At 40.0% G+C, this 14,981-nt stretch overlaps 1 protein-coding gene across 1 annotated transcript in view; it reads right to left on the bottom strand.

Moving 5' to 3' along the window:
* DOK6 (docking protein 6) overlaps positions 1–13,606 on the bottom strand; it is a 251,558-nt gene extending 237,952 nt beyond the window's left edge. The window contains exon 1 of the mRNA XM_054191773.1: positions 13,476–13,606. Within this exon, the coding sequence (XP_054047748.1) occupies positions 13,476–13,541 (66 nt within the window). The 5' untranslated portion in view covers positions 13,542–13,606. The remainder of the gene's footprint in view (positions 1–13,475) is intronic.
* Between the last annotated feature and the right edge of the window lie 1,375 nt (positions 13,607–14,981).

The raw sequence follows: 14,981 nt of genomic DNA, 5'->3' as shown, positions 1-14,981 counted from the left end.
CTATTTCAGTCACGACCATCCTAAGAGCTATGCAGGCAGATAAGCTTTGCTTTATAGGTCTCTACAGTTGACTTCAAAGGGTAGCAAGTAGCATTCCCCACTTCAAATCCCCTGGTTTAACTCAGTTCGTCTATTGTACATTCAACTCAGCCATGAACATCAGCAAGAGCACAGCTGTGGCTCCACTGTGGGTTAGCTCAAGCCAATGAAAATCAGTATCATTTACAACTTTTTACGTTTTCCTAGACCAAAAAGCCTGACATGACCAAAGGAGGCTGTATTTCTTCACACGCTTTTCTACTGGCAAGTAGATATTTGGCCCATTAGCTCAACCCCTTTTAATTAGTACAAGTAAATCAATTAGGTATATTAGGAAGTGTATCTCTCTGTTTAAATGAGAACAGGTATTTATTATTTCTAGTAATTCCCAGATTACAGAAGGGAAAAGCGTTAACTTTGCTATCAGAAGATTAATTATTTACCTACAGGCTGGTCCAGGAAATGTTTCAGGTAAGGCACAGCGGGGGGTGGGGGGGGAAGGGGAAGAAAAAGGATTCTAAAGAATTGAACAAGAAGCATCACTTCATGACAGTATTAAACTCATTTTTGTTCAGACTGCAAGATTGCAGCAGAGGAGAGATTCACCTAGAATATTTCTTTCTAGGAGAAATGACTATAAACCACAGAATAGCATTATACGGAAACAACGGAGAAAAAAAATAAAAAGATTATTTTCTGACATCAAGAGTTCTGGAAAATACACCTTGAAATGTATTTAACCTCTGGGTTCTCTTAGGACAAACTGCATTATGGTATGATCGTGTCAAAATAACGTGTCGAAATAATGTCAAAAATATTTTAAAGTCTATAAAACATACACATTTACTTTTCTGTTTTCTCCTTCAGTTCAAGAAGTCTCAAAGCAATACATCTAAACACTGTAGGTATATTATTGTATAAAAGCTGTTAGAGTAACATTTAGCCTCAAATAAGTACAGCATGAGGCCCACCAGTATAAGTTTTCCTCTTATGCACCATAAATCCCATCTAACTCTATTCCACGGCTTCTTCACAGATTTCTCCCTATGTCTCATTGCGTGGCTTCAGTTTTCGAAGCACCTCAGACACCTAATGCTGATGGTTCAATCAACGCTCTCCACTAAGCTCCACGCTAAGCTGTTATCATCAGCTAAAGCTCCCTCTCATGATTTGTAAGTATTATCTTCATCCCAAATGACTGGAAAGCATTTGAAAACAACCATCACTAATGATCCTGTACAAGCATTCAGACCTAATTCAAAATAACCTGAATCTTCTGAAATGTCAGTGACCCAGCAATATCCTGATTGGCCTCTGGGTCTCGGGCAAGTCCTGTACCATGCAATGGCTCATATTCTAGCAATAGAGCCCTTGCATTAACATGTCTACTCTACCTTTAAAAAAAAAATGAGGTCTTCTGCTTTACTAAGCCCTCTGCAATCACAAAAATAATTCCATTCCTGTTTTTCTGCAATGACATCGGAACAGAGCAGTCTGCTTCCTTTTGTTCCTTATTTCTTCTGCTATATTTTTAATATTTATATATTTAATACATATCATGCCATTATCAGGAATAACCGTTGTGAGAGTCTGTTCCAGTAGGTGAAGTTAGATCTTAGAATTTGTTACTCTGCTTTTTGTAAACCTCATTTTCACTAATTCACACCAGCTAACATTTACATGCAAATATAGATTTACTGCTGAGAAACTTTTTGCTTGTTGCACAGCTTTTCCTGCAAAAATGTTTGATCTTACGACTTGCCAGAAGCAATTAAAAGTGTACCTACACAGAATAGTGAGATCTAATGAAAAGAATGACAACGTACACCAGAAACAGCTGATCTAGTTCATCTACATGTTTGCATTTATAGCAAAAAGTAGGATATTTGCCTATTTTAAACGTTTCCATTTCTCTTATTCTTCTTTTGGATGGGTCTGCATTATAATTTTCATTATTAAAAAAAAACCAAAAACTAAAACTTGGGATTATTCATTGATTGGGAAAATGTAACATGATGAAGGAACTCGTTTTCATTAAACACATTACTACCTAAGTGCGTTGGCACTGCATAAGTCTAAGAGTATATTCAATCAATATGCATCATATTAGAAAAGGCTACCTGGTATCCTTCCAAATTTTTGCTTTGAGCTATGACCTACTGAAGAGAATACAAATCTTTCAGCAATTTCAAAACGCTGCAGAAAAAGATACTTTTTTTTTTTTGTTTTACTAAAGCCAAACCAGTACTCTTCTGGAAGTGCTCATGCTAGCATTACTATTCTGGACAAACCATAATTTAACTGCTTTTTTTTTTAACCTCATACTTTACTTTTCAACAAACGCTTCTTTTAGTAGTTACTTTTTTATTGCATATATTCTGTAGGTAGATTTCCTCAAGAGGCAATGCATTTTGCCATCTCTAGTCTCTGCAAGTGAACTCAACTGATTCATCCTACAACCTGCACAAAGTCCCACAGAACTTCCTCTACGGGACCAGGCAAATACATGCTCCCTGTGCTGAGCTCCAAGATATTAATCGATAAAATGCACAATTTAAGGCTAGCTATTTGTAGTGCTTAGAAGAAAGCTTCACATAAACCTAGAGGGTAAGAGCTTTCCAAATTGTTTTGTGGAAGAATATGCCTTTTATAAAATTTGTAGATGAGAAAACTCTGATATCTTCTCAAAATCTGACCAGTGATACACTGCACTAGGAAAGGAAAAAGATTTTGTAGTAACAGGTCAAAACCTTCCCCCCCTTTAAAATAAGATTGTTTTACTGTATGACACGCATTTGACACAGCTAATTTCTGCATATCTGGGGCCACAAATTTACATCCACAATTGCAGACCAGTAACCCTAGCAGTTATGAAATTGTCTCAGGGACCATATTCAGCTTTCAGAATTGTTCTGCCACTTAAGATGTGAATAATTGTACCATTAACATTTTCAATATCCACTTTTAAAAGTGAAAACACTCGAGACTTTAGATTTTGTGCTACAGTGCTGTCTCAAATAAGGCAAAAGATGCATAAAGCCTATCAAAGTTATCAGCTTCAGTCTTCTTGCCTTCCTATAAGTGACACCTGTTTCTAAGACAAAAATCGATGAGCAATCATTCCTATCAGTGAGATATGGGGGGGAGGGAAGCAAAAGATTTACTTCCTTTACATACAAAAAATTAAAATAACTCAGACATGTGAACAAATCCTGACTGCGAAAACAGAGACTTATAGAAGAATTCAATTAAATGTATTTTCAAACCAAAAGTAATAATCTTCATACAACAATAAAACAGAGTGACCCTGCCTGAGCAGGAAGGTTGAACCAAATGACCACCAGAGGTCCCTTCCAATTTCAAGCATTCCATGGTTCTGTGACACTAAGTATTAAAAATAAATTCTGAATTATTCCAATGTTTTCTATACAGTGGTAACACCTAATAACAGTTTTGACCATGATCAGTACTAGCCAACCTACATATCTAAAATTTTTCAAGCATTTGTAGTTGCAGCTGACAAAATAAAGAAGAGGTGGACGAAAAGAGATTATACTCATTTTATAGACAGAAAACTTAAGCTTAGAAAGACTGTTTCCCATTTATGCTAACAGTATTCTTCACTATGCTGGCAGTATAAGGGGCCTTAATGCAGCTTTAAATTTAATTTATGTAGTGTACAGTGGGCTTAGTATAATTGAGAATAAGGCTGGAATTAATCAAAGTGCTCAAGATCACAAATTACATCTCTGAAAAAAACTAAAATTTAGCTCTTCTCATTTAGCTCTTCTCTGCCTATGGCAGGGGTTTGGAACTAGGTGATCTTTAAGGTCCCTTCCAAGCCTAACAATTCTATGATTCTATGATATACAGTCCAACATTTAAGCCCAAAGATTTCTGTCTTCTAGAAAGAGGTTATTTCATTAAAAGTGCAAAAAGCTTCAAAAACGTTATTGTAGTTTAAGATATAATGACTAAATAAATAAATAAATCAGTAAAATATCTTTTATTTTACTACGTTTCTTGTTACGACTATGGAAAATTAAACTTCTAGCTTTGTTGTTAGGATGCTGTTGTTCTTTCATACATATATACACATATATGTTTTCCTCTTGAAAGGCATAACGCAGCATATATTTCTCATCGCTCCTAAAAAATCTTTCTTTGGGTATTTGTATCTCTACACGTATCAGTCTTTGTAGGATTATCAGTAACAGTATATATGGATGGAGTTCAAAAAACTGTAACTTTGAGAACAATGATACCAAGCATTAAATACCTCTTTGATACTCAGAAGTTATTAAATTTATTCCCAGATATGATACTTAAACCATCCCAGGTGAAGAGTCTCAATCTCTCTCAGACAATGGGTAGGTACCGTGCAACTTAAAAGCAAGAACCGCTAATATATGAGTAGACAATATAACTAAGGTAGTATTTGGCCTTGCACAATCAACAGAGAAAATGACTTTCATGAAGAATGCTATCATATGAGAAGCTGAGAACCTGCTACAGGAGTCAGAGAGATCTGAACGTGTTTAGCAACTGAAGAGCTATAGCTTGCTTTTGTTGTGCCAAAAAATCCTTGCTCTTTTTTCTGTTCTCGTATGGAAACTCTATATCCTGCTGAGAACCATTTCATAGAACTGGTTTAAAAGTACAGTTTCAAGAAGAAAAATAACTACCATTCAGGGGAAGTATTACTACTCCAACTGCATCAACAAAAGTTACTTTCATCAGTAAAACAATTTCATTTTTAAGTACCTTATTATTATCACAGCAATCTAGCGATTAATAATTTAGTATATCAACTTCAGTTAAAATAGAAGTTTTCTCCATTCTTCGTTAAGCCTCATATATTTTATTTTTTCACATTCTTTCATCACTTCTGAACTAGATAATGCATTTGCTGCGTCAAGTAAATGCTTTATCAAAGACTGCATTCTCTACAAGTAGTCAGATAAATAAAAACAAAAACTAAAAGTAATTATAATAAATATAAATTATATTTATCATAATAATGCCTAAAGGACAACCACAAATGTGGTCTCCTCTTTCTAGGTGCTGTACAAAACAATACTTATGACTACCCCTTCAGAAAACCCTTTTTTTAATATTATTTTGTATGATTTCACATATTCTTTTCTCTTTGCAGGAAAAACAAATGTTTGTGCGAGAAAAGAGAATAAACCAATTCACTCTGAGGGCAGGGGACACCAGAGCAACAGTGTCTAAAATAATATCCCAAGGACAAAGAGGAGAAAGTACCAGAAGCATCATGGGCTTCCTGCTCAAAAACGGCCCTAATTTGGTTCTACAGCAGTGAAAAACTTTTGATATTTAACTTTGCTATTAATTCTTTTTGCAGGTAGGGTAAACATGCTGAAGAGCCTTTCTTCCAGTAGGCAGATAGCGTGTAACTCTTTTCCCCAGGTCTAGTCAATGCCACGTGTTCCTAATTCCTTACTGACACATTAATGAATACAACCTTTCCAAGGTTCAGTCCAGATAAGCTGGAGGTGATGAGGGCCAGTCTGGGAGCTGAACAACAGAGGGAAATAAGATCAATCTTTTAAAAGATTTACACACTTTCATTAATTAGTCTTTCTAATTACGTGCATCTGAAGTGAACAGTAATTCCTCTGAAGCTCCAGTTGCATGGTCTTGTAACCTCTCAGTATGATGGCAATGATACATTTCACACATTACAATTGTTAAAAAGCTGCAAAATTATTTTGTGGTGGAGTTCACAGGAAGGAAGTATCCATCAGTACCTTAAAGACTGCATTTTTTTCCCCGTAATTTCTAAGCAGAATTCAATATTAACATTCATTTTCAAAACTCTCCACGGTTTTAGTCCCAGCTTTCTGAACAAGACTCTACCTGTCGCAGTCAACGAGTACACCTGGAGTCAATAGATCTAATTCTCAAACCAGCTAAAATTCTCACGATTTGTAAATCTCTTGACTTGTGCCAGGTTCTCAGTTCTAGTGGTTTGCTAGCTGCACTAAACAATCATGCAAATTTTATTCTCAGACATGATGCATGGGTACGTATTATGAATAGTAAAAAAAAATAAATATTAATATAAAGCATTTATGTGACACAAAAGTGTTAAGATACAGTTACAGCAAACATTACTCTCCCTCAACTCTTCTTTATAAGTTTGCAATTTTGGCCTACTGTATATAAACTTTCTCCACAAGATTAAAAGATTTCTCTTTTTATCTTTGTTGACCTTACTAAAGAAATTTCACAGTATTTAGAGTTGAACTATGCATTTTATCTGGAAAAAAGTTTTCAACAAAATGATGATTAATTACAATAATAGACCAGTATCTTTTTTTGATTCTTAGAGCTGCATTGCAAGCTGAAGAGATTAAAAACTTAAAATGCAGCACAGCATTTACAATTATTATTTTAAATATAACAGATTTTAATAGCTACAGTATACAGTAAAGTACCCACATTTTGGTTAAATAATACATTATTAATTTAAAAAACAGTGAGAGATATAAATCATCATCCATACATATTAAAGTATTTTTCATCTTCAACAAAGAGAATATTTTATATTGCTTGCTATGACTGCATATGAGCATATTAACTATATCATGACATTTGTGAAAAGCTGCTCAACTAGAAGATCTTTTACACAAGCTAAAATAAAAGACAAACTTCACAGGGTAATGTAGACCCAAACCCCTTTGTAAAAAAAGTATTTAAAAAAAAAAAAGAAAGAGCATTTCATAGTGCACTTTTTTAGAAATTTCTCATTAGTACCTATCTAAAATGTGTTCTCTATACATAGTCATATATATAAATGTATAACTAACAACTGATTCACATATGCTGTTGCCTGAATATGTTGTTGCCAGGCAACCGCTATAAAGCATTTTGCACTGCTTGCAAAAATCTGAATGAACAAATCGAGGCGAGATCATTTCTAAAAAACTAGGAAGAAAACTCACTACTGGAATGACATGAATAATTCCTTGTGTATTTCAAGGATTCATAGAGAATATTCCTCCCGTAATTACTGATTTGAGAAAGGACAACTCCTTTGAGTAGGATCTGAAGGGCACTTTACAAGGAGGAAATTCATGTTCTGTGCATGCTGTTAATGATACCGCCTGGACCCTGAACCAACGCCACCGAAGTTAATGGGCTCCTTTAAACTGACTTTAGGGTCTTTTCATCAGGTCTTTAATGTCCATCGTAGGACAAAAATGACAGACTCCTAAATGAAAAACCGAAAGGCCATCACCTCACAGGAGATACAAATAAACTCTTAATAAAATTTTACCATCTCACAACATTCAAGTGAAAGAGATCAAGTCTACAAATACTTCTTTGTGTAATCGTCATATAGGTAAGGTATAACCTCACTGAGACTAATGGTATTACATACAAGAGTAAAAATAGAAGCATCTGTAATCCATTGATAACATGCTATCTGCAAAGGAGAAACTATTTGTCCCTTTAAATTAGCATCATCCATTACAAAATTAATAGACTATCAGACCTCTTGAGAATTAAGAGGTGGAAAAGCACACGATGAAAAGCAACTGGGAAACACAGCAACTCCAAAGTGCTTACCACAAGCCTGACTCACAAATTTCTTTAAATGCAAACATTAGCATAAAAAATTAATGGTCTTCTTGTCCTTGTTTACAATGGCTGCAAGATATTTCTTTCCATTTCCTGCACGATGCACTTAATCAATAAGAAATGGTCAAAATCTCAAAATGATTGTTATTTTTGCAATGACCAAATTGGAAATCCATATATTTTCCATTTAATTCTGCAAATCCATTCATGTAACTGTAGCAAGAAAAAGTACTGAAAGCAGTAATTATTGGTATTTTAAATGATACTTTCAGTATTAAGTAGCAAATGTGACTAGCTTCTTTAATGGATTACAGTGAAATACTTTTAATTCCACACCTCAGGTTGGCTTGTACTAGCGTGAAAAAGGAACTCCTTTACATGGAAGGAATCTGGCATCTAAATCCTGTCATTCTGGAGCTTTATTAAAATTAAAATAAATTCATTTTAAGTAGGAATTCAGTTTTTAAAGTTTCATTTGAATCATTTTCATGATCTGAGATGAAATTCATAGTTGAGGCCATCTTTCAGGATGCAGTTATAAACAGTAATGTCAGTGCTTTCAAACAGGCTGAGCAGACTTGCCATAAATAATAACATAAAATAATCTATGGAAAGGATATCCATTCCAGGCTGCACTATTTGCTTGGACTTTTTCATTTGTTTGTTTTTCAGAATACGCTATGGCGACCCAAAGAAATAGAAGAACCTCTACTCTGCCCTCTGTGTTCATCATGACCCACGTGCAAAGCCGCTGCCATCAATCAATGTAATCTCAAACTCGGGACATTTTGCAGATCTCCTCGCTTTCTTCACTCTGAATATATACACACAATATCAATTAAGTGTTAGGATTTTGAGAGACACGTACTGCACTATTTCAAGAGGAACCAAGCTGCAATCAGAGGGTCGTATTCATGGCATTGTTAGCGCTGATTGACTGAAGAGTGTTAACAGCAGAAGGAGAAACACTATGTTCATTTCCAGAAAAGGTACCTGTAATGATCTAAAAGTACGGTTAAAAATAGGGGTTTTTTTATATCGTAAAACTTTTCATTTGGTGACTAACAGCAACCTGTTATTTATTACTCAATCAAGACTGACTGGCAGGTACAATTTTCTCTTTGGATAGCAGTATTAGAGTATAAGTTGAACCACTCAGGAAATAATTCTACTCAGTATGTGGAAACACATAAAAATCAGTATTTATTCACCAACTGAGTGAAAATTTCCGTTAGATAGGATTCTTTTGTTCTGTGGCTATGGCGCGCCAAAAAAAAAAAAAAAGACAAAACCAAAACCAACCAAACAAAAAGATTATGACTTCGAAGGTTGATATGGGTCAAAACAAGACTATCGAAGTGACACAATGCTCATTTTTAATTAGACTTCCTAATGTGACATCAAATTGTTTTTCTTCTAAGAAACAGCACTTCAACAAGGCATGAAATCCTCGCAGCTTAGTTTATTAGGAGGCAACAAAGGGATTCCAATCTGCTACAAGAAAGTTTCAGCCTATGAGCACAGCCAGCGCAGTATAAAATTGTGTCATATGAATTTTAATGCGACACAAGTATGAAAGATTCCAAAAGAACAAAGGCAGCACAGTCCTGTTCCACGCTACACAAATGACCTATTCTGATCTGAACAGCACACTACATTACAATCAAATTTATTTCAAAGGAGGGTCGCACAGGTCAAATGTAATGGCTGCAAGAATGAGGTATTTCCTTTATGTAGTATTAGAGAAAAGCAAAATATCAAACAGCGCAGGAATGCCAGAGCACTGAAAAGAAAGGCTTATTTAGGCTGCAGGGAAACAGATTTTAAAAAGATGCTTTAATTACAGTTACCCTCACTGACTACAATTTCTAAGTTTCAAAGATACTTGCGATACCTTGATGAAGACATCATGTATACATGCGAGATTGTCTACTACGTGGGCTTTAATATATATTTAAAATTTCAAGGCACCATAGAAATGTTTTATATACAGCTCATGCTTAACAAAAGTAAAGAGATAGGCTAAGTGACCTAACTGGCTGGATGTCTTGTCATGGTCTGACACCTCCATGGCATAAAGCACGATATTCCCAATGGAAGCAGATGTCAGATTCCAACAACAACAGAGAGGCAGGTAAAGCTCCTCATTTTGTCAAGCTCAGTATCCAACCCTGCATCGAAAGAAGCTACTTTAACAACACAAAGACATCAGAACAATGGGGTCTACTTGAAAATACTGGACTGTAAGAAAACATACAGTAATCCATTAAGGTGTAAATCCAACGGCAGAGAAGCGCTTGAGGATTATGGTGAAAAGAAGGCAAAAAGTCTTGATGATCAGGTATCACTAAATAAAAAGGACAAATTCTTACAGTACTTGTTGCCATGTATTTCCATCAAGACTTAGGCACCGTCTTTGACTTCGGCATCATCTTTGACTTCAGATAACCTTTCTGAACAGAATCATTTACTGATGGCAAAATAGCTCCGAGTCCTGACTGCGTGGTTCAGAACGGACGTCTGTCCATCCTCCATGACCGGAGACAGCACTCACGCATACTGTGAATCCAATTTGCAGATATGTGGGGAGTAGGCAGCCAGGGTAACAAGTATTTGAAGCAAGTAATAAGTCAGATGTAAACACATGATACCTTGTAAAAAAAATAAAATCATTCATAAAGAGTTTCTATTCTACAAAATACAAAAAAAAAAAAAAAAAAAAAATCAATAAAAGGAGGCAATCAGAAGACGACTTACAACTTGTATTTTTGAAAACAAAATTCTTGGAAGACTAAGTTCTACCAGAAAATCCACCTAAAGTCAAAGGTTGTTGTTGGGTTTTTTTAATAAAACAAAATACGATATCTGATTTTGCTCTATGGTATTATGTCACTCGGTTTTACCTGAAACTTCACGGGTTGCATTCTATTCAAGTATCTTCCATTTGATCCCCAGCCAGGGCTCCCTCAGTCACAAAACAAGACAGAATAAAAGCTGCACTGGAAGAATTTCCGTAATGAGTTGGCTACCAGCCTAAAGGTTAGAATTAGTTTTATTGCCCAAGTCTAGCACTGAAATTGGTATTAGTCACCTCAGCTCTCCAAGTTGTCATCCATCTACTTTTCAGGAGACATCGAAATATTCAAAGAATGTAGACTATAAAGACCAAAAAAAAAAATTAAAAAAGTAAATCAATAACTTCCAATGTATATGAATGAAGCATAACCATCAAGACATATAATTCTACCTACATATTGCAAAATGATCTTAGCCTTAGTTTCCAGAACCCATAGCTCTCTTCCCTCCTTTCAATATTTTTTGGAGGCTAAAAATATTCATTTGTTAGCAGACATTTATATCCCTGAAAACTGATGTATTCACCTACATTATGACAGCTCTAGTGTAACTCATTAAGGCTTGGACTTGGAGATAGACATAAGGGAAAAAAATACAAATCTTTAATGTTTCACTTGGTGAATAAAAATTGCATTAATTTAGAAATTCAGTCACAGGAATCCAATTAGCTATGGATATATACACACATATTCATACCTTTCAACCATCACACTCATTTGAATTTTGATGCTATTTTCTATAAAATATAATCCATTTTACATTGTACTTAATAGATTTATTCAGATGTGCATCCCCATATGTCATATTTAAGCTTATACTACCACCTGCCTGAGGCTGTGTAGTCTGAGTTGTCACCCCCACACACCTCTTCAGTAGGAGAAAATGCTCCATAGATGCTGTATGAACTGTTTCACTTCTGCTTAGTGTAGAAGTATGACAATCATTCTGACCATGAATAATACCCGCTCAAAAAAAAAAAAAGTAGTTATATGCCCCCTCCCAAAAAATCATATGTCTTCAAAACAAATATTCAAGTTACTTAAGGTATTCTGCAATGAAATTTCACTGTCTTCCTAATTTCATTTTCACAAGTCAGCAAGTATCTTCCAAGATTACTGTAATACGAACTCTACATTTGTTGCATATATGCGATACATATAGGTATATAAAAGTATTCGCATATACAGAGATATACGTGTACACAATCTCACAAAAAGGACTCCAAGATACATTCAAATGCAGATTTGCAAATCAGACAGATTAACTCTGCTTCCAACTACCAACATCAAGGTGATGTGATACCATCATCTCACTGCTTTGTGCTGGGCCCATCTAATAACACTGCTGAGCTGGGGAAAAACTGATGCACAAAGGTTAAGCAGAGGACTGCCAGAAACAAACTAAGGCTTAGAAATTGCTTCTTCAGATAGACTAATGCTTGACTGATGCATGGAGTGACTCCTGGGTTGCAGTAATAACAGCATCCATTCTCTTTGGATTTACACTATCTCTCAAACATTTGGAGTTGGCGCTATTTAAGGATTCGGACTAAACTCTTCTGTGCTCCTTTGTAATTAACAGCCCAGCCCTGCCAAGGCTCCAAAGGTCAATTTATGATTAGTCTCCCACCATCCCGCACACTGTGTCTGCGAGGAAAGCACAGCATCTGGGGGGAAGGGAGAAAGGGGGAGGAGGACGAGATAAATATTAGCACTGTGATAAGGTCGCAGAGCACAACTTGGAGGAGGGCAGGTTTCACATGGCCCCTGCTCTGCGAGGTTTCGGGAGAAGCAGGGAGAGGCAGCCCACTCTCCTGGAGGGGAGAGCAGGTAGGGACCCTGCACTTTTCTGCACACCCAGAGAAAACAAACAAGGGTGAACCCAAAGAAGAACCCCAGCCCTTCTCCCAGCCCCAGCCAGGGTTAGTCTCAAACCCACAGGGACCCTGCTCTTTTGGGATTACTGTCAACATCAGTAGCTGTGCAAGCCAGTAGAGGCCTCGGGGCTTCCAGCTCCCCTGAGCCTTCTCCTTCTCACACACACAAAGGGTAGGAGAAAGTCCAAACTGACGAGTCCCGGGACCGCCTGAAGTCTAGGAAAGCCTGGCCCCTGCACGCACTCTGCTCCAACTTCAGTGCCTTTTCAAGGCTTGCCGTACCCCACAAGGGAAAGTGCCCACGGCCAGTGTGATAACACCGTGTTATCTTCAGCCGCGCTGAACATCCCGGCGGGTACTGAGGCCAGCCGCCCCCAGCTAAGAGGCCGCCCCTAGTTTTGATCACAGCCAGACCCTGCATCTACCATTTGCTCCATGCGGCTGTCACCCCCTTCCCTCCCCACCGGCCCGGCCCGCCCGCTGCAGGTTCCCCTTCCCCAGCCCCCCACGCCCTCCGGCACCAGCCCCCTCCCTGGTTTTCCCAGTTACAAGCCGGCTGCTCTGGTGCCAGTCTCCAATATTTTCAGACCTTGCCCTGAAGACCTCCCTTTCCCAAAACGGGAGGGAGGGAGGGAGGCAGATCCGCGCACAAAGTTTCCACAGACCCTGCCTGCGCCTTCCTCCCCCCCCCGCCCAAGCCCCCGACGCAGGCAGCAAGGCGAGGGCCGCCCAAGAGGGGTGTCTGCCCCGGCCTGGGCTGTGGGACTCAGGGAGGACGGAGGGACTAAGCTTCCCCGCGGACAGTGACGGCCGGGAAGGCGGCGGCAGAGAAAGGCAGGGAGAAGCGGCGCCTTCCCGGAGCGGGAGAGGGGAGAATCCAGTTCCCTCCGCGGAGCGACAGCAGCGCATCCACACCGACCCCTACGGGGAAGGGAGCAAAGTCCGAGGAGCGGCGGCGGCGGCAGCAGCAGGTCGCCGCGCTCCGCGCCGGCGGCCCCGGCCCGGGGCACCGCCGCCCCCTCAGGCCGGCCAGGCGGCCGCCAGCGCCTCGCCCCGACCCCGGGCAGGGCCGGCGAAGGGAGAGCTCACTCACCCCCAGCTTCCTGCTGCGGATTTTCACGTAGCCCTGCTTGACTATATCGTTAAAGTTGGAGGCCATGGCCAGCGCTGCCTGCTTCCTCGCCTCCGCGCGCGGAGTCGTCCTCCTCCTGCTCTGCCGCTGCCTCCTCCTCCTCCTCCGCCGCCTCCTCCCCCGGGCCCTCCCGGGTGCCGCCGGCCGCCGGCTCCCGAGGCGCCTCTGGCATCCAGGCAGCGGCAGTCGCCGCGCTCCGCTCCGCGCCGCCCCGGCTGGCGGCCGCTCCTCTCTTCCGCCGGCCCCTTCGCTGCCCCCGCCCTGGCCGCCGGCCCCTCTCCCCTCCACACCGCTCCGCCCGGCGGCGGCTCCGCGGCTGCCCGCGCCTACGGGCGGGGAGGCGGGCGGGGCGGCGGGCGGAGCGGAGCGGGGGCACCGCCCCCGGCGCCGCGGCCGCGGAACGAGCCTCCAGCGCCGGCCCTGCCCGCCGCCGGGGGTCGGGGCAGCCCGGGCTGGTGTCCCCGAGGGGGGGCGGTGCGGGTCTCTGGAGCACGGTGGGAGGGTGAGTCCCCCGGCGCCCCCGGGCATGTCGCAGAGCTGAGGCCAGATGCTCTCCTCGGCCTTGGCGATTTTCCCCACTTTTTTCCAGGTCGCCGTGGCCGCGGCATCCCCCGCTCGGGTGGCAGGTCCCTTCGGAAACACGGCCCAGGAGGGCATCCTGCTGCCTGTGCGCTCGGGAAAGCCGCGTAGACGCCCACCGCCAAACGTTGACATGTCGTGTCAATGCAACTAACTCAATGATAACAAACACCTACACTACAAAAGTAAAAGAGAAAAACAAAATCAAAAGGCACAAGTCCATCTGAACTTGAAAAACGAGGTGTCACGCGTAGGCGCTCTGTGCCCTCCGCAGTGATGACCATGTCTTTAATTACCCGTTGAGATGGATCTAGCAAAAAGAATGACTTCTGAGAGAAACAGATGTTTAGAAGAGATCAGGAAGAAAAAGCAATTGGAATTGCTTGTGTTGTCTTTACTTACACGCAAAACAGGGATGGGCAAGAATGAACCTAAACTGCTTGAGAAAGAAAAACTACAAATGCAGGAGATTGACAAGATTGCATTACTACTGCTCTATAAAATTGTACTTCATAAACGCTTTCAGTGAAAAAAGCTCGATTTTTATGATAAGCTTAATAAAAACTTCATAAGCTCTTTTCCTAGATATCTGCTTTCTACTGCACCATTGACCTGAAGTTTTATGAGTCGGGAATTTGCAGCATACAGTGTGCTACAAACTAGGGCAATGAAACGTATTTCTATAGTCGAAAGTTTGTCAGATTTATTTCAGATTTTCAAAATCAATAGACAATATTCTTACCCAATGGATTATGAAGTTTGTTATAACTTAGTTGTTTTTGCGTATCCAACCTTCTGCAAATTAGACTTTCTCCATAAAACTCTTCTGAGCTTACATCTAGAGATTAATCTTGCAGCAAATAGAAAAGATACAAGATAAAATTGGTT

The sequence above is a fragment of the Rissa tridactyla genome, chromosome 2, assembly GCF_028500815.1.
Source record: "Rissa tridactyla isolate bRisTri1 chromosome 2, bRisTri1.patW.cur.20221130, whole genome shotgun sequence".
NCBI lineage: Eukaryota > Metazoa > Chordata > Aves > Charadriiformes > Laridae > Rissa > Rissa tridactyla.
This window is presented reverse-complemented; position numbering and strand designations above follow the sequence as displayed.